The following is a 23,977-nucleotide window of genomic DNA, read 5'->3' on the forward strand; positions in this document are numbered from 1 at the left end:
ATCAGCAATCTTTCTCTTTTTGAAAACTGGAGCCGCGGGTTGCCGACCCCTGACTCTGATGCCGCGGATATGGAACTCGGCAACATATCTACAAACCGGATTCGGTTGAAGTTGGGAAATTGTGTAAAATGTAAAGGAAAACAAAATACAATGATTTGAAAATCCTTTTTAACCTGTATTCAATTGATTACACTACAAAGACAACATATTTAATGCTCAAACTCATAAACTTTATTTTATTTTTCAAATAATAATTAACTTAGAATTTCATGGCTGCAACACGTGCAGTAGAAGTTGGGAAAGGGCATGTTTACCGCTTCGTTACATCACCTTTCCTTTTAATAACACTCAATAAACGTTTTGGAAGAGAGGAGACTAATTCTCTTAGCTTCTCATGTGGAATTCTTTCCTACTCCTGCATGATGAACCACTTCAGTTGTTCAACAGTCCGGGGTCTTCCCTGTCGTATTTTATGCTTCATAATGCGCCACATATTTTCTTTGGGAGACAGGTCTGGACTGCAAGCGGGCCAGGGGAGAACCTGGACTCTTTTACTTCAAAGCCACGCTGTTGTAACACGTGCAGAATGTGGCTCGGCATTATCTTGCTGAAATAAGCAGCAGCATCCATGAAAAAGACGTCACTTGGATGGCAGCATATGTTGCTCCAAAATCTGTATGTACTTTTCAGCATTTATGTTGCCTTCACAGAAATGTAAGTCACCCATGACATGGGAACTAATGCACCCCCATACCATAACAGATACTGGCTTTTGAACTTCGCGTTGATAACAGGATGGTCCGGAGGACACGACGTCACACACACGACGTCCAGTGTTTCAAAAAACAATTTGAAAAGTGGACTCATTAGACCACAAAACACTTTTCATTGTGTATCAGTCCATTTTACATGAGCTCGGGCCCAGAGAACCCAGCCGCGCTACTGGATGTTGTTCATAAACGGCTTTTGTTTTGCATGGTAGAGTTTTAACCAGGGCTGTGGACTCGGTCGGATTTTTGCACCGAGTCCGAGTCCGGCCTCTTGACCACCGAGGCCGAGTCCGGCTGTCCATTTTTTCTGTTAATTCATGTGACTGCTTAGTCTTTATTCAAGACTAATTTACATCAAAATCTACCAGAACGAATGCAACTGCTTTCCACTGGCTGGTTCGGCTTATATAGGATCCCGTGCTGAGAGCGCGGACGTAAAAGTGAGGCGACGTTCCAATCGGACGTCGGATCAATAACATTTTCCCTGCCCTACCGGAGTTGTGCTAGTTCCTAACGTAGATCACTTATGGCGTAGTCATAAATGTACGGTTGACAATTTAACCGATAGAAGTGGATACATTGGAACATAACCTACACTCCAATATATTATTTGACATGGTATTAAATGCGTGGCCTTACAAAAATAGTCATTGAAGCCCACCCTTAGCCCTGAGTGCCATTGGCATGAGGCAAAACGCTTGAAAACACACACTCTCGCCCAATTAAATAACCATTCTGAAACACAGGACATGTAAGATAATATTTTTTAATCATTAATTACGTACACCCTTATAGCTCAGACATTTATCTAAACACAAATAATTAGTGACGACCCCACAACTATTGAAACACATCAATAATATAAGCTGGGTGACATAATTGTCCTTGACATTGGTACATACCGTATTTGCCGGTGTATTGGTCGACCTTTTTCGATCCAAAATCGACCGAAAAAAATCGACCTCGACTTATACACCGAGTCATAAAATTTAACTTCGTATACATCGCTTCAAAGGTGATGGTAACCAAGGCCGTTTCTCATGCATCTCATTGTGCGTTGCACTTAGAAAATTTGAACCGGGCGGCGTGCGCGAGTGCCCGCTGGAAGTCGAATGAGGCTCCGCGATCTCCTCCGCGGTGCTTATAAACAGTCGATCCGCTCGGCGGGGGCTATTTTCGGCCACTTGGCGTGTGCGCACGGCCTCCCGGATGTGCCGGGCGGGTGCGCGAGCTCGCCGGCCGCTGGAAGTCGAATGAGGCTCCGCAATCTCCTCCGCGGTGCTTATAAACAGCCGATCCGCTCGGCGGGGGCTATTTTCGGCCACTTGGCGCGTGCGCACGGCCTCCCGGATGTGCCGGGCGGGTGCGCGAGCTCGCCGGCCGCTGGAAGTCGAATGAGGCTCCGCGATCTCCTCCGCGGTGCTTATAAACAGCCGATCCGCTCGGCGGGGGCTATTTTCGGCCACTTGGCGCGTGCGCACGGCCTCCTGGATGTGCCGGGCGGGTGCGCGAGCTCGCCGGCCGCTGGAAGTCGAATGAGGCTCCGCGATCTCCTCCGCGGTGCTTACAAACAGCCGATCCGCTCGGCGGGGGCTATTTTTGGCCACTTGGCGCGTGCGCACGGCCTCCCGGATGTGCCGGGCGGCGCGCGCGAGTGCGCTGGCCGCTGGAAGTCGAATGAGGCTCCGCGATCTCCTCCGCGGTGCTTATAAACAGCCGATCCGCTCGGCTGGAGTTATTTCCGGCCACTGCGCATGCGCACGGCCTCCCGGAATTTGAACACATTTCGTCAATAAATTTCGCATATTTCTGATTGAATTTTGAAGTTTAATATAATGCAACAATTGAGCTCGACTTATACAAAGGATATATCATAAAATCGTAAATTTCCGTCGAATTTTAGGGGGTCGACTTATACACCGAGTCGACCTATACACCGGCAAATACGGTAATGTAAACATTAGCTTAAGTGCAACTCAACGTGGCCGCATTGATCGTAAGCAGGGCTGTGGACAGTATTCCTACGCGCATTCTCAGCAGCATGATGAAAATAAAATTTAACTATTTTTTTTATTGTCGGACTCGGTGGACTCGGTCAAAATCAGCACCGAGTCCGAGTCCCCGAGTCCGAGTCCACAGCCCTGGTTTTAACCCGCACTGACTGATGTAGTGACGAACTATATTTACTGGTTATCTGAAGTTTTCCTGAGCCCATTTGGTGATATACACTCATGTCGGTTTTTAAGACAGTGCCGTCTGAGGGATCGAAGGTCACGGTCATTCAGTCTTGGTTTCCGGCCGTGGCGCTTACGTGCAGTGATTTCACCAAATTCTCTGAACCTTTTGATGATATTATGGACCGTAGATGTTGAAATCCCTAAATTCCTTGCAATTTTGCTTTGAGAAATGTTGTTCTTAAACTGTTCAACTATTTTCTCACGCAGTTGTAGACAAAGTGGTGAACCTCACCCCATCCTTGGTTGTGAATGACTGAGCATGTTTGGGGAGGCTCCTTTTATACCCAATCATGGTACCCACCTGTTCCCAATTAGCCTGATCACATGTGGGATGTTCCAAATAGGTGTTTGATGAGCTTCTCTCAGCTTTCTCAGTACTTTTTGCTGCCTTTCCCAACTTCTACTGGACGTGTTGCAGCCATGAAATTCTAAGTTAATTATTATTTGGCAAAAAACAATTAAGTTTATCAGTTTGAACTTTAAATATGTTGTCTTTGTAGTGTATTCAATTGAATATGGGTTGAGAAGGATTTTCAAATCGTTGTATTTTGTTTTTATTTACATTTTACACAATTTCCCAAGTTCAACTGAATCATTTGTATCATCCATCCATCCATCCATCCATTTTCTGTACCACTTTATCCCCACGGTGGTCGCGGGCTTGCTGGAGCCTATCCCAGCCGTCATCGAGCAGTAGGCGGGGGACACCCTGAACTGGTTGCCAGCCAATCGCAGGGCACACAGAGACGAACAACCATCCGCACTCGCACTCACACCTAGGGACAATTTGGAGTGCTCAATCGGCCCACCATGGGATGTGGAAGGAAACCGGAGTGCCCGGAGAAAACCCACGCAGACACGGGGAGAACAAGCAAACTCCACACAGGGAGGGCCGGAGGTGGAATCGAACCCGCACCCTCCTAACTGTGAGGTGGACGTGCTAACCAGTGCCCCACCGAGCCACCCCATGTATCTACCAACTCTATCAAAACAATTAAGAAACAAACAAACAAACAAAAAGATCTGCGGAAATTAGATATCAACTTCCAGGTTTTCTTGCTTTTTTGTTTGTAACTCTACAAACCTGTTACGGCGTTGCACGACTCCTCGTCCACATGATGCAAACGATGATGTCATGTACAGTCCAACAGTTTTGTCAGATTTGGAAATGTTATTCCGCAAAACTTCAAACTAACGAACAGCCTTACATGCAAGTCAAAATGTTTACGACGCTCAGACAGTCTTCCGTGTGTGCTTTTCACCCTCGATTGATTTTAAGTGATCGATTGATAATATGGCGTTATCGAAAGTTTCCTTGTGATCTTAGTCAATCTCGTCAAGAGCGCAAATGCTGTCGTATTCTTATCTTGCCTCTAGATGACAGCACGTCCTCACTCAAACCAGGACAGCTTCCTGCCGGTCGTCATGGCAACCCATCATCAGTGTGTGTGTGCTCGCCTGGTTATTTCTGGATTTTGCGGCCGGCGTAACTAATAATGAAATAATAATAACTGATAACACATGATCAGATAGATTTTTGTCATCCACAAGTGAAATTCACATGAAATTCACACATGGAAAACAGCAAGATTATATTTAAAAAATATTATTATTTAATGGCATGTAATAAAATAAACATGACAGGAAAGGTCAGCCTAAGTCCAAAGTTTACTTTTGGGCTTTTTTTTTCCTTCAATAACGTTTGCAATGTTCATCTTCACATGATGCCTGTGTGCGTACGTGTGTGTGTGTGTGTGTGCGTGTGTGTGTGTGCGTGCGTGCGTGTGTGTGTGCATGCGTGTGCATGCGTGTGTTTGTGTGTGTGTACAGCGCGTGCACATGTGTTTGTTGGGGTGACATTACTAAAAGGACTCGACATGTTACGCAGCAGTGGAAGCTTTGAGCCCTGCGGCAACACACGAGTGCGCACACGCACACACACACACACACACACACACACACACACACACACACACACACACACACACACACACACACACACACACACACACACACACACACACACACACACACACACACACACACACACACACACACACACTGCCTCTCAGCTTTGCTTTGCATCCACATGCATGACTACTTCAACACACGTGCAGAGCAACCCCCACCCCATCCATGCAGCCAAAGCGCCCGCTAGCTGCACACTGCAGCATCTTGGTTCCCCTGACGTTGCTGCGTAAGCGTGCATGTGTGCGTGCGTGCGCAGCAGAAAGAACACTGCGACCTAAAAACGCAGCTCACTGAGAGCGACTGCGCGCTGAACAGAAGGCTCAACCAAGTGTAAATGTGTGGACACACACGCACACATGTGCACAATCACACACACTGTCTCATTTTGGGTTGTGCTGGTGTGGAACTGAAACTTTTCCGTGTGTGTTATTTTTGTTGAAGCCAGTTGCTCCTGTTGCGTGTTGTTTGAGATGTCCATCGTTGAGCAAGGAAAACAAAGATGTGGAGTAACAGTTGGTTCTTTATTGGCAAGATCTTGGGTTGTTTAATGGCGTCCAGTACACGAGGCACGGTAGCAGATGAAACAACAACCCCCATTCTCCAGGTCAGAAGGTTTTATACAGTCCGGAAAAGGCGGGAAAGGCGGGAAAGCATCACCTGACCATTTGGTGTCTATGTATATTGGAGAGTCACCGCCCTGTGTGTGTGTTGTGTCCGCCGTCTCTTCCTATGTGTATTGGAAGGTTACACAGTTCTGTGTGCTGTATCCGTGCTCTTGATTGAGCAGTCATGTTTATATAAAATAATAAGACGATTTCCACATATATGAACATGAAAAAGTATACGAGTTTGACTAACAACAAAATATGTACACATTGCTGTTTCTCCTACTTCACTCCCACAGATCATTTTTTGTGTGGTCAGGCAGCAGCCAAACCCCCGCCAAAGAGCCCGTCCAAGAAATGATGTGTCATGCGGACAATTTTGTTTGATGGTTAAGTTGGCGCCGATGTCAGGGGCGGGGCTATGGGTTTCTCCTTACGACCTCGACAAGACCAACTGAGCGGCGGCTCAGCTTCCGCTTCAGAGTCGGGTGGACAAAAACCTCATGGCCCAAAAAAACAAAACAGTCCGACCTCAAAGAGCATTTGTTAGATAAATTGTATATATATGTTATCATGCGTCCCCTAATGAGTACTTATTAATAAGATTATTGCACAGAATGCTTGCTGTTTCGTCTTGCAGACGTCCACCAGTCAACAACAAGTCAAACGATGCTGTCTGGAGCTTCCTGACCTTCTACACCTCTGGGAATCCAAGAAAGTTGTTGATAGCTCAATCAATTTTGTTGATGTCTGCACATGGCATTCTGTCCTTGCATTCTTTTCTCATGGCGTCTTGTCTGTGACTTCTTGTTTCACATAGCATTTTGTCCTTGCATTACTTTAATTTCTCATGACATCTTGTCTGTGACTTCTTGTTTCACATAGAATCTCGTTTCTTCTCTAATGAGACAAAGCCCACGCCTTCTCCCCACCTATTAGGGGCTAGTCTCACATTGCGGGTAGGGCATTCCAAATATAAAGAGCGAAGAGTGCAAACAGATTTTTAGTGTAGTCAGATTGCTGTAAATCTGGATGCACTCCTCGCGAGAAAAAACTCAATATTCTGCCTCACTTGTTTTGTTTGCTGATCCTTTTCTTTTATACAGATATTCAGTCAGAGAAAATACCTGATAGCATTACTACCGTAATTTCCGGACTATAAATTACGGTTTTTTTCATAGTTTGGGTGGGGGGGCGACTTATACTCAGGAGCGACTTATATATGTTTTTTTCACAAATTTTTACTTGATCATTAAGACATCACTTACTTACAAGTATAGTTGACCACTTCCCATGTTATTTTTAGTATAGTTGATCACTTCACATGCTTTTATATCTTTATCTTGAACATATTCAAAACATAAAAAATAGAGAAAACATCAAATAAAGCAATTAACACTTTAAAGCACCATATCCAAGTCCACTGTCTGCTGTGTGTACACTTGCTCCATTTTTGCTCCTCTTATATTTATTATTATTATTATTTATTATTATTTGTTTATTTATCATTTATTCAACACTCTTATTTATTCCTTGTTTGTGCCTTCTTGGTTTTTTTGTGTTTTTGTGTTATGTGTACTATCTCAAAGAGGGATAGTGGGAACGTAATTTCAATCTCTTTGTGTGTCTTAGTATATAAAAAAGAATCGACAATAAAGCAGACTTTGACTTTGATAAAACAACCAAATAAACAAAACAAAAAACTACATCTGAAAAAAATTATATTTTCAGACGAAACTAGATGAGGGCGCTCTAAATTTCACCGTTGGCCGTGACTCATCAACTGGGTGGGCTTAAGAAAAATGGCACCAAAAAGAAACTCATATTTTGCAAGTTACAAACTTCAAGTTGTAAAATATGCAGCTGAAAACAGTAATCGAGCAGCAGAAAGAAAGTTTGGAGAACCGTGATGTACCAATGGATTACTATTTCAAGTGACGTCGGTGGCACGGCACGGCGCGGCGCGGCGATTGTTTACATAAAGGACAAACGTACCCACGTAAGGACTTCCGGCATCATTAGCGGTGATCATTTCTAAGTGACACGGAGGACAAAGAGTTTGAAGGAATTAAGGATTTGGAGTGACATAGAAGGTTTGAAAAACTATTATGGCTTTTACGCACGCCCGGTCCTACTCTGAGTCGGGGGCCGGTGCTCGGCCGAGTGGCTGTCCGCGAACAGTGCATGGGGCTCGGACATGGCCATTACGCACACCCGGTCCTATGCCATGGAGCTCTCGTGTCTGGAAGTCCACGCCGCCACACGCTTGGAACTTTGTTTTGTTTAATAAAGAGCTGTTTACCAAACCCACGTCTATCCTTGTACTTTGTTAACGCTACAATATAGTTATATACTGGATCTGTGGAATAAAGACGAGGCTGACGTCAGGGCGCACGCGCGGCGATGTTGACAAAGGACGAGGAATTTGATCGATGGATTTAATGGAATTAAAGTGCACGGATGGTTTGATAATATTATTGGCTTGTATTATAGTTATTTGAAATATAGTTTATCTATCGTTATATGAGCCTGTGGAATATTTTGAAGTGCAAGCGCCCTCAGCCGTGCGCACCCATTGTTGACAAAGAACGATCGATGGATTTAATGAATTGGAGTGACACCGATGGTTTTATAAACATGTTATTCATGTAATAGTTGTCCTTAATCACTCTATATGTTACGTCAGGCCCGTTCTCAGCTCTTTGTTTGTGTTTGTCACGTTAGCAAACCTATCGTTTAGCCTGTTGTTGCTATTTAATGAATTGGAGTGACACCGATGGTTTTATAAACATGTTATTCATGTAATAGTTGTCCGAGGCTGACGTCAGGGCGCACGTGCGGCGATGTTGACAAAGGACGAGGAATTTGATCGATGGATTTAATGGATTTAAAGTGCACGGATGGTTTGATAATATTATTGGCTCATATTATAGTTATTTGAAATATAGTTTATCTATATAGTTATATGAGCCTGTGGAATATTTTGAAGTGCAAGCGCCCTCATTGTTGACAAAGAACGATCGATGGATTTAATGAATTGGAGTGACACCGCCCCTCCGCGAGTCGTCACCTTATCGTGGTGGAGGGGTTTGCGTGCCCCTATGATCCTAGGGGCCATGTTGTCGGGGGCTTCATGCCCCTGGTAGGGTCACCCATGGCAAACGGGTCCTAGGTGGAGGGGTCAGACAAAGCACGGCTCACCCAAGCCCCTTATGATGAAAAACATAAATGGACTTTGTTTTCCCTCGCCCGGACGCGGGTCACCGGGGCCTCCCTCTGGAGCCAGGCCTGGAGGCGGGGCTCGAAGGCGAGCGTCTGGTGGCCGGGCCTTCGCCCATGGGGCCCGGCCGGGCATAGCCCGAAATGGAAACGTGGGTCCCCCTTCCCATGGGCTCACCACCTGTGGGAGGGGCCGAAGGGGTCGGGTGCAATGTGAGCTGGGCGGCAGCCAAAGGCAGGGACCTTGGCGGTCTGATCCCCGGCTGCAGAAGCTGGCTCTTGGGACATGGAATGTCACCTCTCTGGCTGGAAAGGAGCCCGAGCTGGTGTGCGAGGCAGAAAGATTCCGACTAGATATAGTCGGACTAGCCTCCACACACAGTTTGGGTTCCGGTACAAGCCCTCTCGAGAGGGGCTGGACTCTCTTCCACTCTGGAGTTGCCCACGGTGAGAGGCGTCGAGCAGGTGTGGGTATACTTATTGCCCCCCGGCTGGGCGCCTGCACATTGGGGTTCACCCCGGTGAACGAGAGGGTAGCCTCCCTCCGCCTTCGGGTGGGGGGACGGGTCCTGACTGTTATTTGTGTCTATGCACCAAACAGCAGCTCAGAGTACCCACCCTTCTTGGGGTCCCTGGAGGAAGTGCTGGAGAGCGCTCCTTCTGGGGACTCTATCGTTCTACTGGGTGACTTCAATGCTCACGTGGGCAATGACAGTGAGACCTGGAAGGGCGTGATTGGGAGGAACGGCCCCCCTGATCTGAACCCGAGCGGTGTTCTATTGTTGAACTTCTGTGCTCGACACGGATTTTCAATAATGAACACCATGTTCAAACATAAGGGTGTCCATGTGTGCACTTGGCACCAGGACACCCTAGGCCGCAGTTCGATGATCGACTTTGTAGTCGTGTCATCGGATTTGCGGCCGCATGTTTTGGACACTCGGGTGAAGAGAGGGGCGGAGCTGTCAACTGATCACCACCTGGTGGTGGGTTGGCTCCGATGGTGGGGGAAGATGCCGGTCCGACCTGGCAGACCCAAACGCTCTGTGAGGGTCTGCTGGGAACGTCTGGCAGAATCTCCTGTCAGGAAGAGCTTCAACTCCCACCTCCAGCAGAGCTTTTCCCACGTCCCGGGGGAGGCGGGGGACATTGAGTCTGAGTGGACCATGTTCCGCGCCTCCATTGTTGAGGCGGCCGACCGGAGCTGTGGCCGTAAGGTCGTTGGTGCCTGTCGTGGCGGCAATCCCCGAACTCGCTGGTGGACACCGGCGGTAAGGGATGCCGTCAAGCTGAAGAAGGAGTCCTATCGGGCCGTTTTGGCCTGCGGGACTCCGGAGGCAGCTGACAGGTACCGGATGGCCAAGCGGAACGCGGCTTCGGCGGTTGCTGAGGCAAAAACCCGGGCGTGGGAGGAGTTCGGTGAGGCCATGGAGAATGACTTTCGGACGGCTTCGAGGAAATTCTGGTCCACCATCCGGCGTCTCAGGAGGGGGAAGCAGTGCAACGTCAACACTGTTTACAGTGGGGATGGCGTGCTGCTGACCTCGACTCGGGACGTCGTGAGTCGGTGGGGAGAATACTTCGAAGACCTCCTCAATTCCACCTACACGCCTTCCATTGAGGAAGCAGGGCCTGGAGACTCTGAGGCGGATTCTCCAATCTCTGGGGTCGAAGTCACTGAGGTAGTCAAAAAACTCCTCGGTGGCAAGGCCCCGGGGGTGGATGAGATCCGCCCGGAGTTCTTAAAGGCTCTGGATGTTGTGGGGCTGTCATGGCTGACACGCCTCTACAACGTTGCGTGGACATCGGGGACAGTGCCTCTGGATTGGCAGACTGGGGTGGTGGTTCCCCTCTTTAAGAAGGGGGACCGGAGGGTGTGTTCCAATTACAGGGGAATCACACTCCTCAGCCTCCCTGGTAAGGTCTATTCAGGGGTGCTGGAGAGGAGGGTCCGTCGGGAGGTCGAACCTCGGATTCAGGAGGAGCAGTGTGGCTTTCGTCCTGGCCGTGGAACAGTGGACCAGCTCTACACCCTCGGCAGGATCCTCGAGGGTGCATGGGAGTTCGCCCAACCAGTCCACATGTGTTTTGTGGACTTGGAGAAGGCATTCGACCGTGTCCCTCGGGAGGTTCTGTGGAGGGTGCTTTGGGAGTACGGGGTGCCGAGCCAACTGATAAGGGCGGTTCGGTCCCTGTATCACCGATGCCAGAGTCTGGTCCGCATTTCCGGCAATAAGACGGATTCGTTCCCAGTGAGGGTTGGACTCCGCCAAGGCTGCCCTTTGTCACCGATTCTGTTCATAATTTTTATGGACAGAATTTCTAGGCGCAGCCGAGGCGTTGAGGGGGTCCGGTTTGGGGACCTCAGCATCGCGTCTCTGCTTTTTGCAGATGACGTGGTGCTGTTGGCTTCTTCAGGCCGTGATCTCCAGCTCTCGCTGGAACGGTTCGCAGCCGAGTGTGAAGCGGTCGGGATGAGGGTCAGCACCTCCAAATCCGAGTCCATGGTCCTCGATCGGAAAAGGGTGGAATGCCCTCTCCGGATCGGGGATGAGATCCTGCCCCAAGTGGAGGAGTTCAAGTATCTTGGAGTCTTGTTCACGAGTGAGGGGAGGATGGAGCGTGAGATCGACAGGCGGATCGGTGCAGCGTCGGCAGTAATGCGGACCCTGTACCGGTCCGTTGTGGTGAAGAGAGAGCTGAGCCAAAAGGCAAAGCTCTCAATTTACCGGTCGATTTACGCTCCTACCCTCACCTATGGTCACGAGCTATGGGTCGTGACCGAAAGAACGAGATCTCGGATACAAGCGGCCGAAATGAGTTTTCTCCGCAGGATGTCCGGGCTCTCCCTTAGAGATAGGGTGAGAAGCTCGGTCATCCGGGAGAGACTCGGAGTAGAGTCGCTACTCCTCCACGTTGAGAGGAGCCAGATGAGGTGGCTCGGGCATCTTATCAGGATGCCTCCTGGACGCCTCCCTGGGGAGGTGTTCCGGGCATGTCCCACCGGTAGGAGACCCCGGGGACGACCCAGGACGCGCTGGAGAGACTATGTCTCTCAGCTGGCCTGGGAACGCCTTGGGATCCCCCGGGATGAGCTGGATGAAGTGGCTGGGGAGAGGGAAGTCTGGGAGTCCCTCCTAAAGCTGCTGCCCCCGCGACCCGACCCCGGATAAGCGGAAGAAGATGGATGGATGGATGGATGGAGTGACACCGATGGTTTTATAAAGATGTTATTCATGTAATAGTTGTCCTTAATCACTATATGTTACGTCAGGCCCGTTCTCAGCTCTTTGTTTGTGTTTGTCACGTTAGCATACCTATCGTTTAGCCCGTTGTTGCTATTTAATGAATTGGAGTGACACCGATGGTTTTATAAACATGTTATTCATGTAATAGTTGTCCTTAATCACTCTATATGTTACGTCAGATCTGTTCTCAGCTCTTTGTTTGAGTTTGTTACGTTAGCATACCTATCGTTTAGCCTGTTGTTGCTATTTAATGAATTGGAGTGACACCGATGGTTTTATAAACATGTTATTCATGTAATAGTTGTCCTTAATCACTCTATATGTTACGTCAGGCCCGTTCTCAGCTCTTTGTTTGTGTTTGTCACGTTAGCATACCTATCGTTTAGCCTGTTGTTGCTATCGTTTAGCCTGTTGTTGCTCGTTCATTTAGGTGTGGGATTTTGTCGAATAAATTGCCCCCAAAATGCGACTTATACTCCGGAGCGATTTATATATGTTTTTTTCACTTTTTGGGGCATTTTACTGCTGGTGCGACTTATACTCCGGAGCGACTTATAGTCCGGAAAATACGGTATTTTAACCCTCATGTTCTGTTCCTTTCTCAGGAATAGCAATTACGCTATGGGGTCAGTTTGAGACGCAAATGTGTCGGAAATGATAATAGAAAATGTGCACTGTAAAAACTGTGAGGCGGACGTGCTAACCAGTGCACCACCGAGCCGCCTACTGTAAAAATCAATGTCTTAAATACAAATCTATTTTTTAATTCAGGTTTTAAAATCAACACCTCATCTACTTCGGGTCAAACTACTGTAAAAATCAATGTCTTAAATACAAATCTATTTTTTAATTCAGTGATGAAAATTAACACCTCATCTACTTCGGGTCAAACTGACCCACTGACTCGGAATCAAGATGAATATGAAGGAATTGTATTGAAATTTGAATTCAATTACAAAAACTTTTTCATTAACTTTAAATTTAACAGCAGGGTTAAGTGGAAACAAACCGGCCAACAGTCCATCAGCTCAAATGTTCTTCTTGATCAATCGAGTGACTTTTCTTGGGCTCTTTCCACTGTTTGCTTCCATTTGTGCTTTATCGTGAGGGAGACTTTGTTGGGTAGTGCCGAAGCCATCGTGCCGCAATCTGTCCTGGGTCAAGAGCAAAACTTTGAGACGTGGGCGGGAGATGAGCTCTGGCGTCTCTGCAAAATGTTCAAATCCAAATGTTGATGGCAACAAATTGCCTTTGCACACTTCCAATTTTATCTTGCTTGGCCCGCTTTGCATGCCGCGCCTTTCCTCGTTAGCGCGGGTGTTCCCTTTTCACATTTTCGGCCCAGTGATTCCACCTCGCCGGCGTGCTCCATCTGTGTGTGTGTGTGTGTGTGTGTGTGTGTGTGTGTGTGTGTGTGTGTGTGTGTGTGTGTGTGTGTGTGTGTGTGTGTGAGAGAGAGAGAGAGAGAGAGAGAGAGAACTGAACTCTGCATGAACCCTCACTTGAACCCTGCGTGAACTTGACTAAACTGACCCATTAATCTACTTTGGATTAGAGCTGGACAGTGGCCCGTGAGGAGCGCACAGCGTCGCTTCTGCTTCTTGTTGGGCTTCTGCGTGGGCGCGCACATGAGAGACGTGGCGACGTGAGCAAGCGTGGTGTTTGGTGGCGGTCTTGATGGCGATCGAAATTTCCTCCGGCTGACTCAACCTGATTGTGTTGACGTATCGGATTGGGTTGATTGAGCTCAACCTGCCTCAATGAAGCCAATTGATACAAAGAGTGTGACGACGTGCGACGGCAACCCGGAACCAAAGCATCGGCCGCTGTTGCTGTGGGTTACGGGCGGGGCTGGTCAATGAAGAGCAATGTCATCGATGACATTGTATGAACGCAACGATTTCTGTGATTCCATCGCGGCGAATGATCAGATTTCGCTTCACGCCGATGGCGACGTTCAGCGACTCGTCCGCCGCCGTTCATCCGATAACATGCAAACAAAGAGCAGCTTGATGACAGGTTGCATACAATACAGCTTTCCATCAATCTGCTGCTGTGCAGTCATTTGATTTTAGGGGCGCTTCCAGCCAACCTTGAAGTTCGTCTGAGGTCCAATCGAGAGCAAAAACAAACGCTTAAAACAGCACCACAGCCGAGAGCAGAAGTGGAGCAAGTCGACCACACACGCTTGGCCGCTTGGCGTCATCACCAAACATGGCAGGCACATTTCCCACAAAAAACTTTGGAGGCTCAGCTAGTCAAAAGACCGCTTGCTCAGTCAAGCTCGCCCACTCCATCTTGCACGGCTGAGCGTCTTTCGCACTCATTCACAAGCAGTCCAAGCTGGCATCAATGTAGGTCAGTGTGTGAGCTGCCCCAACACACGGCTGACGTGTGTGTGTGTGTGTTTGTGTGTGTGTGTTTGTGTGTGTGTGTGTGTGTGTGTGTGTGTGTGTGTGTGTGTGTGTGTGTGTGTGTGTGTGTGCGCTAAACATCCCAGAATGAATCAAGCCAATGTTTTGATTTGCAACGGACGCTTGCACGCCGGCGGGGCTCGTGGCAACTCAACCTAACGCCCCCCCTCCCCACGGCCAAACACACACACACACACACACACACACCGTGCAGTGTGTGCAAGCTGGAAAGGTCTGGCATTTGCATGTTGCACGTGTGTGGCGTGCTATGGGCGGAGCCAAACATGGCACAGGGGCTTGGTTCCAAAACATGTTCTATTATTAGCCCTAAACTCACCATGACCTCAAAGCGGGCGACGATTCAGTCTGACCTTTATTCATGCAACTGGGGCTGTAATCACAACGTCATCATAGTAAGCGCACCGCCGGGCCCGCCCGCCGCCACTTGATGAGACCCGACAGACTTGGGAGGAAAGCCGAGAGTCCATGAATCATGGGGACAGACCGCGGCACTCAAAGCCTGCGATTATGCCCGGTCATCAAAATCTGAAATACACTTTGCAATTTGTAGCGAGTGCTCCTACTTCCAATTTGCCGGCAATCAGACAAGCTCTTCCCAACGTGTTTGTCTCGGAGCATGCAGAAAAATGGCCAAAATAGTGACAAAATCTGCTTTGGGGGGCGGAATTCATCAAAACTTGCGGCAGAAAATGGTTGACTTGTCTGCAAGCGACTTTTCTGTGGGTCTGCTCATGATACAAGATTACTGCGAGCGCATTGACGAGAATAAACGCGCTTGCAAAATAGGTTTGCAGCTTGTTTGGAGTTTGGCAAACCCCCCAAAACATGGTTTTATTTGCACCAGTGGGTTCTTCAACTGGCTTTGACAGATGGCGCCCACCATGACCCGCCCCTCCTTGAAGGTACGAGGTAGGGCGTCACATGACCTTCATAGTTGTAGCGATGCTGTCATATTTGATAAGAGTTGCTTGGAAACGCAGCACACTACATCACACCACTCCTGCTTCTTACCTGGAGCCCGCCGGTCCTTGTCTGCTTGTGCGTCCGTCGGTCGTCCGAGACGACCGTCGGCCGGCGCACGACCTCGCAAGCGAAGAGAGGTCATTCAAGGAAGTGAAAGACAACGCGAGCGGCGGCCTACGCTTGAGAAGACGTGTCACGTGCGCTCATGCAAAGTTCTCCAAGAATTCTTTGAGCTGGGTGTAGAAGATGAAGGCGCGACCTCGCCGACCTGGCAGAGGACACGTTGCACCTAATCAGTGTCATGGGGCAAAAAATTGCAACCGACCGCATGTCCAAACCTCAAACTCGCTCACAAAGGCTGCAAACGGATGAGACGCTTCCACAAAATTAAGCTGGCGCTTTCGGGGTATGGACGCAAAGTCAGACCAGAGCTTGGCTTCCGTCAAAAGTGAAGGCTCTCTTCGGCCGTATGCGACCGTCCACTTTGCTGACTTTTTGTCTCTGCGCCCCAATTTGGAGGACAGAGAACCAACAATGCAGAATGCAAAAGACAAGTGAGATGGACGGAATGCTCGTTTCGGCCTCGCCAGGAGAGGTGATTCATTATGCGTGTGCGTGCGGTGTGTTGTCATGCTTGTAAATGGGCTCCAAACGACGCTTTTGTTGGCGGATCACATCCACTTCAACAGAAACACCATCTGGCACACACACACAGCAAAGATTTAATACAGCACACGGTGACCTGTGTGCGTGTGCGGTCGTGATCTGGATTTGAGCACTGTTGTCATACACAATGTGCAGCGAGTGCAAACACACAGCCACGATGACCAAGTTGCACAGCTGATGAAGGCGTTAAATGATTTGGCCGCCAATCTTTTGAAAGGTCATTTTGGGTAACCGTGTGAAGATTTGCCGAGCAGTGGAGCGCAAGAATGGACGCTCATCAGAACTGCCAAGACGAAACGTGTCTTGTGCTTTTCATTTGGGCTTTTTTCAAACACCTTTTGACCCATGTCTTGCAGGGCAAACTAAATGATGACAAAACACGCCATTTTCTTCTCAAATATTCTATTTGCAAAGATTTTCTTGTGTAAAAAAAAATCATATCAAAGGTTATTGCAGGGTTGTGAGAAATACTTTAAATAAAGAAAATAACTCCTCCCCCCAAATTTAATAAATCTGTTAATCCCTAAACGCCAGCCTACCCTTATGCAAAGGTCCCGTCTTGCACCTGGGAACAAAAACACGTCGTCTGAGTTCAAAAGAAAATCACTTATTTACATTTCATACTGTATTTACAGTTGTGTAACAACACCCAATTGCCATTTCCGAATTAGTGATTATTATTGATTGTTGTTTATATGCTTGCGGTACTTGCCAAACGTCTAAATAAAATATTATTCCTCGTCATTTGGTTGAGGGTCCAAACTTGCAGCGGAAGATGAGCTGCAGTGACAGCTGCTGCCGAAGGAAGGCGCCAACCTGCCAGGATCGACCTACGTCCGGGTGTGAGCTTGTGAGACGTTGTGCGTCAGCGTGTGTTGCCCCCACCCCAGCCAATCACACACATGAGCGCACAGGCGTCGTGCACGCGCGGTGTTTGCCCACATGATGATTGTGCTTTAGAAAACAAAGCAGACCGACGCGCACGAGCTTCAGGCGGGAGCGCGGCTCTGTCGACGTCACGCATGATGGAGTTTTGGGGGGAGGGGTCACGAGAGGACGCAAAGACGAAGAAAAAGCAAAGAACAAGCGAAGTTGTTGCTGAAGCTCCTCCTTAATTACTCCTTTCTCTCGCTCTCTTGTGTGCTCTCTCTCTCTCTCTCTCTCTCTCTCTCTCTCTCTCTCTCTCTCTCTCTCTCTCTCTCTCTCTCTCTCTCTCTCTCTCTCTCTCTCTCTCACTCCCCGGCGCGCCTTTCTCCCGTGGCTGTCACTCAGTCGTTTCCCGCCAGGCCAGCAAAGGAAGGCAAGGGACCGGACGAGAGGCCACTTTTGTTGTGGTGGTGCGTAAAAGGGGGCTCGCGCAGCTCGCCACGCCGCTGCAAACTTTTTGTTTGTTTTTGTTTTCTTGTTTTGCTTCCCTCTCGGGCGGCATGGAGGAGGCGAAGGAGCCGGTGCGATGTTCGTCGTCGTTCAGCATCAAAAGCCTCCTGCTGCCGTCCACTAAGTGTGAGGCCCGCGGCGACTCTTGCGGCCCCGGCACGGCGCTGCACGAGCCCCTTTCCCCAGTCTCGGACGCAGAGAGGTCTCCGGAGGGGGCGGCGGGCTCTGAGCCGGACAAGACGCTGCAGGAGGGCGGCGAAACGGCCGCGGAGGAGGGCGACGGTGGTGCGGGCGTCGCGTCGCCCGCGCCCAAGAACGGCAAGTACGACAAGCCGCCGTTCTCGTACAACGCGCTCATCATGATGGCCATCCGCCAGAGCCCCGAGAAGCGGCTGACGCTCAACGGCATCTACGAGTTCATCATGAAAAACTTCCCCTTCTATCGCGAGCACAAGCAGGGCTGGCAGAACTCCATCCGCCACAACCTGTCGCTCAACAAGTGCTTCGTCAAGGTGCCGCGCCACTACGACGACCCGGGCAAAGGCAACTACTGGATGCTGGACCCCAGCAGCGACGACGTCTTCATCGGCGGCACCACCGGCAAACTGCGTCGGCGCTCGGCCACGTCGCGCGGAAAGCTGGCCATCAAACGTGGCCTGCGCTTTGCCCCGCTTGGCTTGGGCGGCCTGGGTGGAGGCCTGGGCGAGCGGCCGTCCAACCCGCTCTACTGGCAGATATCGCCCTTCCTCTCCCTGCAACCGCACCCACACTCGCACCCGCACTACAACGGAGCCTCGTCCGCTGCCGGCTTCCTCGGCCAGGCGGCAGGCTATGGCTCGCTGCTGCCGGGCGTCGAGCAGCTGGCCAACGGGGACCTGGGCCGCTCAGTGCTGCAGGGCAGCCTCACCAACTCTTACGGCGTCGGCCTGCTATCGGCGCAGGGTCCCGCGGCGGCGGCTGCCGGCTACTTTGTCTCGCCTGGAAGCCAACAAGGCCCACAGGGAGCGTCGCCGCACTTGCAGCAGGGCGCGTCCGGCTTCGGTGCGCTAGCGAGCGGCGGCAGCAGCAGCCCTCCGCCTCCGCCCCCACACGCGCACCCGCACTCGTTGCTGTCGGACCCGCTGAGGAGCAGCAGCTCGGCGGCGGCCTTCTCGCAGTCCGGCGTGGCGGCGGCGGCTTTTCCGAGCGTGCTGGGCCAGCAGAAGAGGCTGGCCTCCAACGCTTTCCTAAACTGAAACGCAAAGCTAAGCCCTCTTTTCCTTTTCCTTCGTTGCTATACGGCGGAGGCAGCGCTACAAAAAAGAAGACGAATTATATTTCAATGTATCTAAGTCACGGAACTCGGCTTTGCCCCACAACACGAAAGTATATTTATATCCACGTCTTTCTTATTTATGAGGACCTTTTGTATTTATTTTATTTAAAACGTCTCAATGTGTGTGTGTGATGACGCTGATGATGATGTTGCACCCTGAAAGCGCACAAACATTTATTATTTATGAATAAGATTGGCAGCAGACAATCAACTTTTAGGCAGGAATTATTTTTTATCCTCAACATTATTAATAATAACTCTCAGAAACAAGCCTTACATTAGCGAAGACAATCAGGGGTTGAAAGAGCGGAACAATTTTCTTTTGAGTTTTCATTCTCAGGTGAACGTGCTTTAAATAATATAATGATAATAACAATAATAATAATACATTTTACTTTACAGAACTCATAAATTCCAAACAAAACTCATCACGGATGGGAAATTAAAGATTTGAATACGCATTGCGTGAGTGTGATGTGAGTGTGTGTGTGTTTGTGTGTGTGTCCCTGCGTACGTGCGCATTTTCATTGAGGGCAGCTGAACTAAAAATATACATATATATATATATATATATATACATGTATATATAAAAAATATATATACATGTGTGTATATATGTGTGTATATATGTTTTTTATGTTATGTGATGTGTTTATAGATACATTCATGTGTATGTATGTATATATATATATATATATATATATATATATATATATATATACCCCCCCCAAAATATATATATATATATATCTGTATGTATATACGTACATATATATAAATTTATATATATATACAAAAAAATACATGTATTAAAAACACATACATACACATACATATATTTTTAATACATGTATTTTTATATATATATATATATATATATATATATATATATATATATATATATATATATATATATATATATACGTACATATATATAAATTTATATATATATACAAAAAATACATGTATTAAAAAAATACATATATATATATAAATTTATATATATGTACGTATATATATACAGATATACATCTATATGCAAACACGTGTGTATATATATGTATACAGATATATAGATATCATATATAGATATAGATCTATAGATATTATATACATCATATATATATATATATATATACACACATGCACACAAACCCAAGCTCGACTCGTGACCCGACGTGGCCCCGTTGCCATGGAAACACTCCTGGTTCGGCACTAGGTTGTGCAGGTTTGAGGAGTTTCATGTTTTGGAAATTATTTGGGTTCAATTTGTTAGTTTTCAAATGTGCATTGACAGGAACTTAATTGTTTGTTTGGTTCTTTTTACACTTGAACTTGAAAAAATGTGTTGAATCTCCTCGATTTCTTTTGTCATGTGCTTGCACTCAATCAAATCATGTGGCTTTCGATCCATTTTTGAAGGAGATGCATCTGGATCCAGAGGATTTGATTTTCTTGTGCCAGCCCCTTGACAAAAGAAAATCGAGCAAATTCAACACACCATTTTGCAAAACGATGAGCTGTGGCTTAGTGCTGTCAAATAAAAAATAGGCTGAATTTCTGAAGTGACTTTGTTTGCACAGACTTGTTTGCCAAGCAAAATGTGAAGAAAAAGAAACTCTAAATGTTGAATGCACATGAAATCATCGAGCGACTTTTTAGTTGAATTTTGTTTTTGTGGGGGGCGGAGGTCACGGGACTAAAATTCCAAATTGATGAACTGAAGTCAAAAGCACATAGTGATGACAAATATGTGCGATCTGAGATAAAATATTTTTATTTTATTTCCTGGCAGTTTTGTGGTTGGTTCACTTTTGTATGTGATGCTCCCCCTACCCACCCAAAGTTTGTTTATAGTTCTGTCATTGACAGACTGATCTTGATTAAAAAGTAACAAGTCAATTTTTTGTCTGAATTGATAATCATTTTTTTGGGAGTCAAGTTTAGGGATGGTAAATTTGGATTTTTACAACATTTATGAAATAAATATAATTCTCTATGTGAGAAGATAAAATAGCAACGCAAATGATATTTCAAGGAAAACCGTTTTAATCATTTCCGCAAATATTCTTTTGTAAAACAAAACGTGCCTACTTAAAAACCTTCACGATATTACTTACAATGTAAAAAAAAAAATCATAACAATTTCTTTCAAATGAAGATTAATCGAATCGCATTGCTCTCTTGGCTAAGCCAATGCAGAACCGCACACGTGATGACTATGCCACCTTTTTTCCAGTATTTTTTTGGGGCCTGGTTATAGACCAGCATTTGAGCGGAATCCTACTGTCCTGAAATCCCAATCGCACAATTCTAAAGTCGTACGCAGTGAATTTTCGACAATATCTTCACGCGCTACATTTTGAATGTGCATTGAAGCACCATGCCAACTTTTGGATTTAGGAGTAAAACGTGAGTTGCCATGGAAATAACCTCCTATGTATCACTTGCCTCAACCTGCACATGTAGCATAGCCACGTTTTGGGCGAATCCATAAGAAATGATTGGAGCTCTTAAACGAGCAAGCCGAGAGAGAGCCGCGTAAATGAGCCGGTTTCCACACTTAGCGCATATTTGCTATTTTTCGGTCCGATGACACTTTGTGCGTTTTCCACGCGCTGCTGGACGTCCGTGGGAATTCCGGGAGGCCGTGCACACACGCAAGGTGGCCGAGGAGAGCTCCAGGAGTTCGGCTTGACTCTTTTTAGGCGCCCCGGTGGTTATAATGGAGCTTTTTCCAGACTTCCAGCGGCCCTCGCACGCACGCAGAGTGGCCGAGAAGAGCTCCAGGAGTGCCGGTGGACTCTGTTCAGGCTTCCCGGTGGTTATCATAGAGCTTTATTAGGAGGAAACGTTGTTGTTGAGTCGCATCCCAAGGAAGAACATTCCACTCCTAAAGTGGTACCTCTGCCGACCACGAACGCCTATACTTATGAACCTTTCAAGATACGAACTGGAGCCTTGCGATTTTTTTGCATTTAACTCTATATCACAAAGAAGCATGGCGAATGTATGCGTATCGTCGATCTCGCGACGGAGTATGGACGGTGTTGTGCCAAACTAGGTATCCCCTGCTGCAGGAGCGCGCACGTTTTGATGAAAGGCGAAAGCCGTTGTCGTGCGGCAGACAGTACCAGCTCGTTTTCAATAAAAACACGAAGAACACCAAAAAGTAATGACGAGGACGTGAGTTCGTGGAAGCATACAATAATTTATTAGTCTGACTTTTTGTGTGTCTTCTCTGTGGTATTTTTCAGCAAGTGTAGAAAATTAGAACAGGTTCCCCCACTCCCTAAGCAAAGTTAGGAGGTCAAGCATGAATTGACATTTATTTTTTTGTTATAAAGGTTTGAAAAAGCACAAATAAAACTTGTTTTGGTTGTCTGTGTTATACACACAGCAATAGGTGTGACTTATGGGGTATCCATCACACATTTATTTGCTTTTACATTGATTCCTGTGGAAAACGTTGCTTCTCCTTACAAATGTTTCTACTTAAAAACCCGATCGCGGAACTACTTAGGTTCGTAAGTAGAGGTACCACTGTATTTTCAATTTCATTTCCTTGTATGATTGTTACTCAGGCTGCACCATGTTGGAGAAACATGCCATGTGCCGTATGGCTGGTCAATATCGCAATATCGATATTATTGCAATATTATTTTTTTTATGCTGGAAAATAAGCAAGCTGAAGGTGTTCCGAGCTAGGTAATTGAAATTTACCTTGATCGTGTTCAACTATTGGATGGTGATGCCCAAGTGCAAATTTGTGTCTAACTAGTCAAGTTCCGAAAAAAGCGTACAATTCCATACAAAAAAATTATTGCGTGTTTTTCCAATGTGCATATTGCATAGGACATTAGCGCCATATCGCTTTGTTTTCCATATCTTGTGCAGCCCTGATTATTACAATAAGTACCAATACATCACGATAACAAGTGGAGGCTGCATGCACACGCACGCACAACCCTAATCCAAGTGTATTGGCTGCTAGGGAAGCAGTTTGTGGCACTTGATTGAAAAGATGACAATTGCATATTTCTTATTGACAAAAGAAATGCAATCTTTCCATTGTTAAATGTAATGTAATTACATTAATACATTTAAATTGTAATGCACTTTACATTTTAATGAAATCTCAATGCGCCAGGGTAGTTTCAAACAGACAACAACAAAACAGTCAGTCCACCTTTGCAAGAGTCGGGATCAAAGAAAATTGAGAGAAAATCGCTTGAAAAGAGTTGAAAGGTAGTCTTTGTAATAGTGGCTCGGAGAGAGGCCTTTTGAAAAAGCTAGATAGCTTTTTAGATAGAACGTCTTGAGGCCTTTTTGAGGACAGCAGTCAGGATCAGGAAGTCGACTTGTGCCATCGTTTCTGGCGTTCAACTTTGCTTTCAAGCTGCGCCGCGTCTTGAAGCGACACTTGCTAAATTTGGCGCTGGTGCTCCGGCCGCTGGTATGAGACCGGGCCGCCTTTTTGTGTCATTTTCTTGTGTGACGGCGACGCAAGTTGTGTTTGGGGAGGGGCGAGAGTTCAGAGTTGAGACGCACCCTGACCTTCTTACAAATTGAGCAGGAAGTTTAAAGGTCACGTGAGCCACACTTGAAAGACTGAAATGTGACGCCGCCATAGCTGACAAAATTCGCATCCTCGAATAAGATACAATGATGAATGTGGTCTATGAATGCTCCTGCATTCAGAGAACAGTAGGAAAAAAAGAATTTTGCAAATCTTGTGTTTGCATGAGCTTGAGCCTTAACGCGACAGCAACCAGCATTATTTTGGAAAAGGACCCTTTGCGCAACAAAAGGGACGGACGGACGCATCTTTGCGTGGCCAATGACTCCAGCTACAACGACTCGCTGGACAAATATTAGGTGCAAGGGTGCGTGTGTTTCAAAATTCAAGACTGAAGAAACATTTTGCACTTGTGGAGTGAAAAAGACGCAGCAAGAACAGACAAGGGTTCAACTCAAAAAGCCGTCTAACCATTGAAAACGTCAAGAAAGCATGAAATTGCTGGTATACAAAGTAAGCGTTGATCCAAACTATTATGGGACGGCAAAAAGCAGAAAGCCGGCAAAACGGGCAAACGACCACAAAGCAGAAGCTCCCATGAAGGCTCATGTGCACACTCAGAGGAGGACAACTTTTGCACGTCTTGGTTAAA

General features: G+C 47.2%; 1 protein-coding gene across 1 annotated transcript; it reads left to right on the top strand.

Moving 5' to 3' along the window:
* The first annotated feature begins 17,186 nt into the window (after positions 1-17,186).
* Positions 17,187-19,630, top strand: foxg1b (forkhead box G1b). The gene has a single exon (XM_088385744.1). It carries the CDS (start codon positions 17,542-17,544, stop codon positions 18,724-18,726), a length of 1,185 nt encoding a protein of 394 aa, XP_088241870.1. The 5' UTR covers positions 17,187-17,541; the 3' UTR covers positions 18,727-19,630.
* The last annotated feature ends 4,347 nt before the right edge of the window (positions 19,631-23,977 follow it).

This window comes from Syngnathus floridae, chromosome 9, assembly GCF_059516105.1.
Source record: "Syngnathus floridae isolate MCC-2025c chromosome 9, RoL_Sflo_1.0, whole genome shotgun sequence".
In the NCBI taxonomy this organism is placed as follows: domain Eukaryota; kingdom Metazoa; phylum Chordata; class Actinopteri; order Syngnathiformes; family Syngnathidae; genus Syngnathus; species Syngnathus floridae.

Coding starts and splice junctions, on each gene's coding strand:
- foxg1b (XM_088385744.1), top strand. CDS start 17,542: ATGGAGGAGGCGAAGGAGCCGGTGCGATGTTCGTCGTCGTTCAGCATC.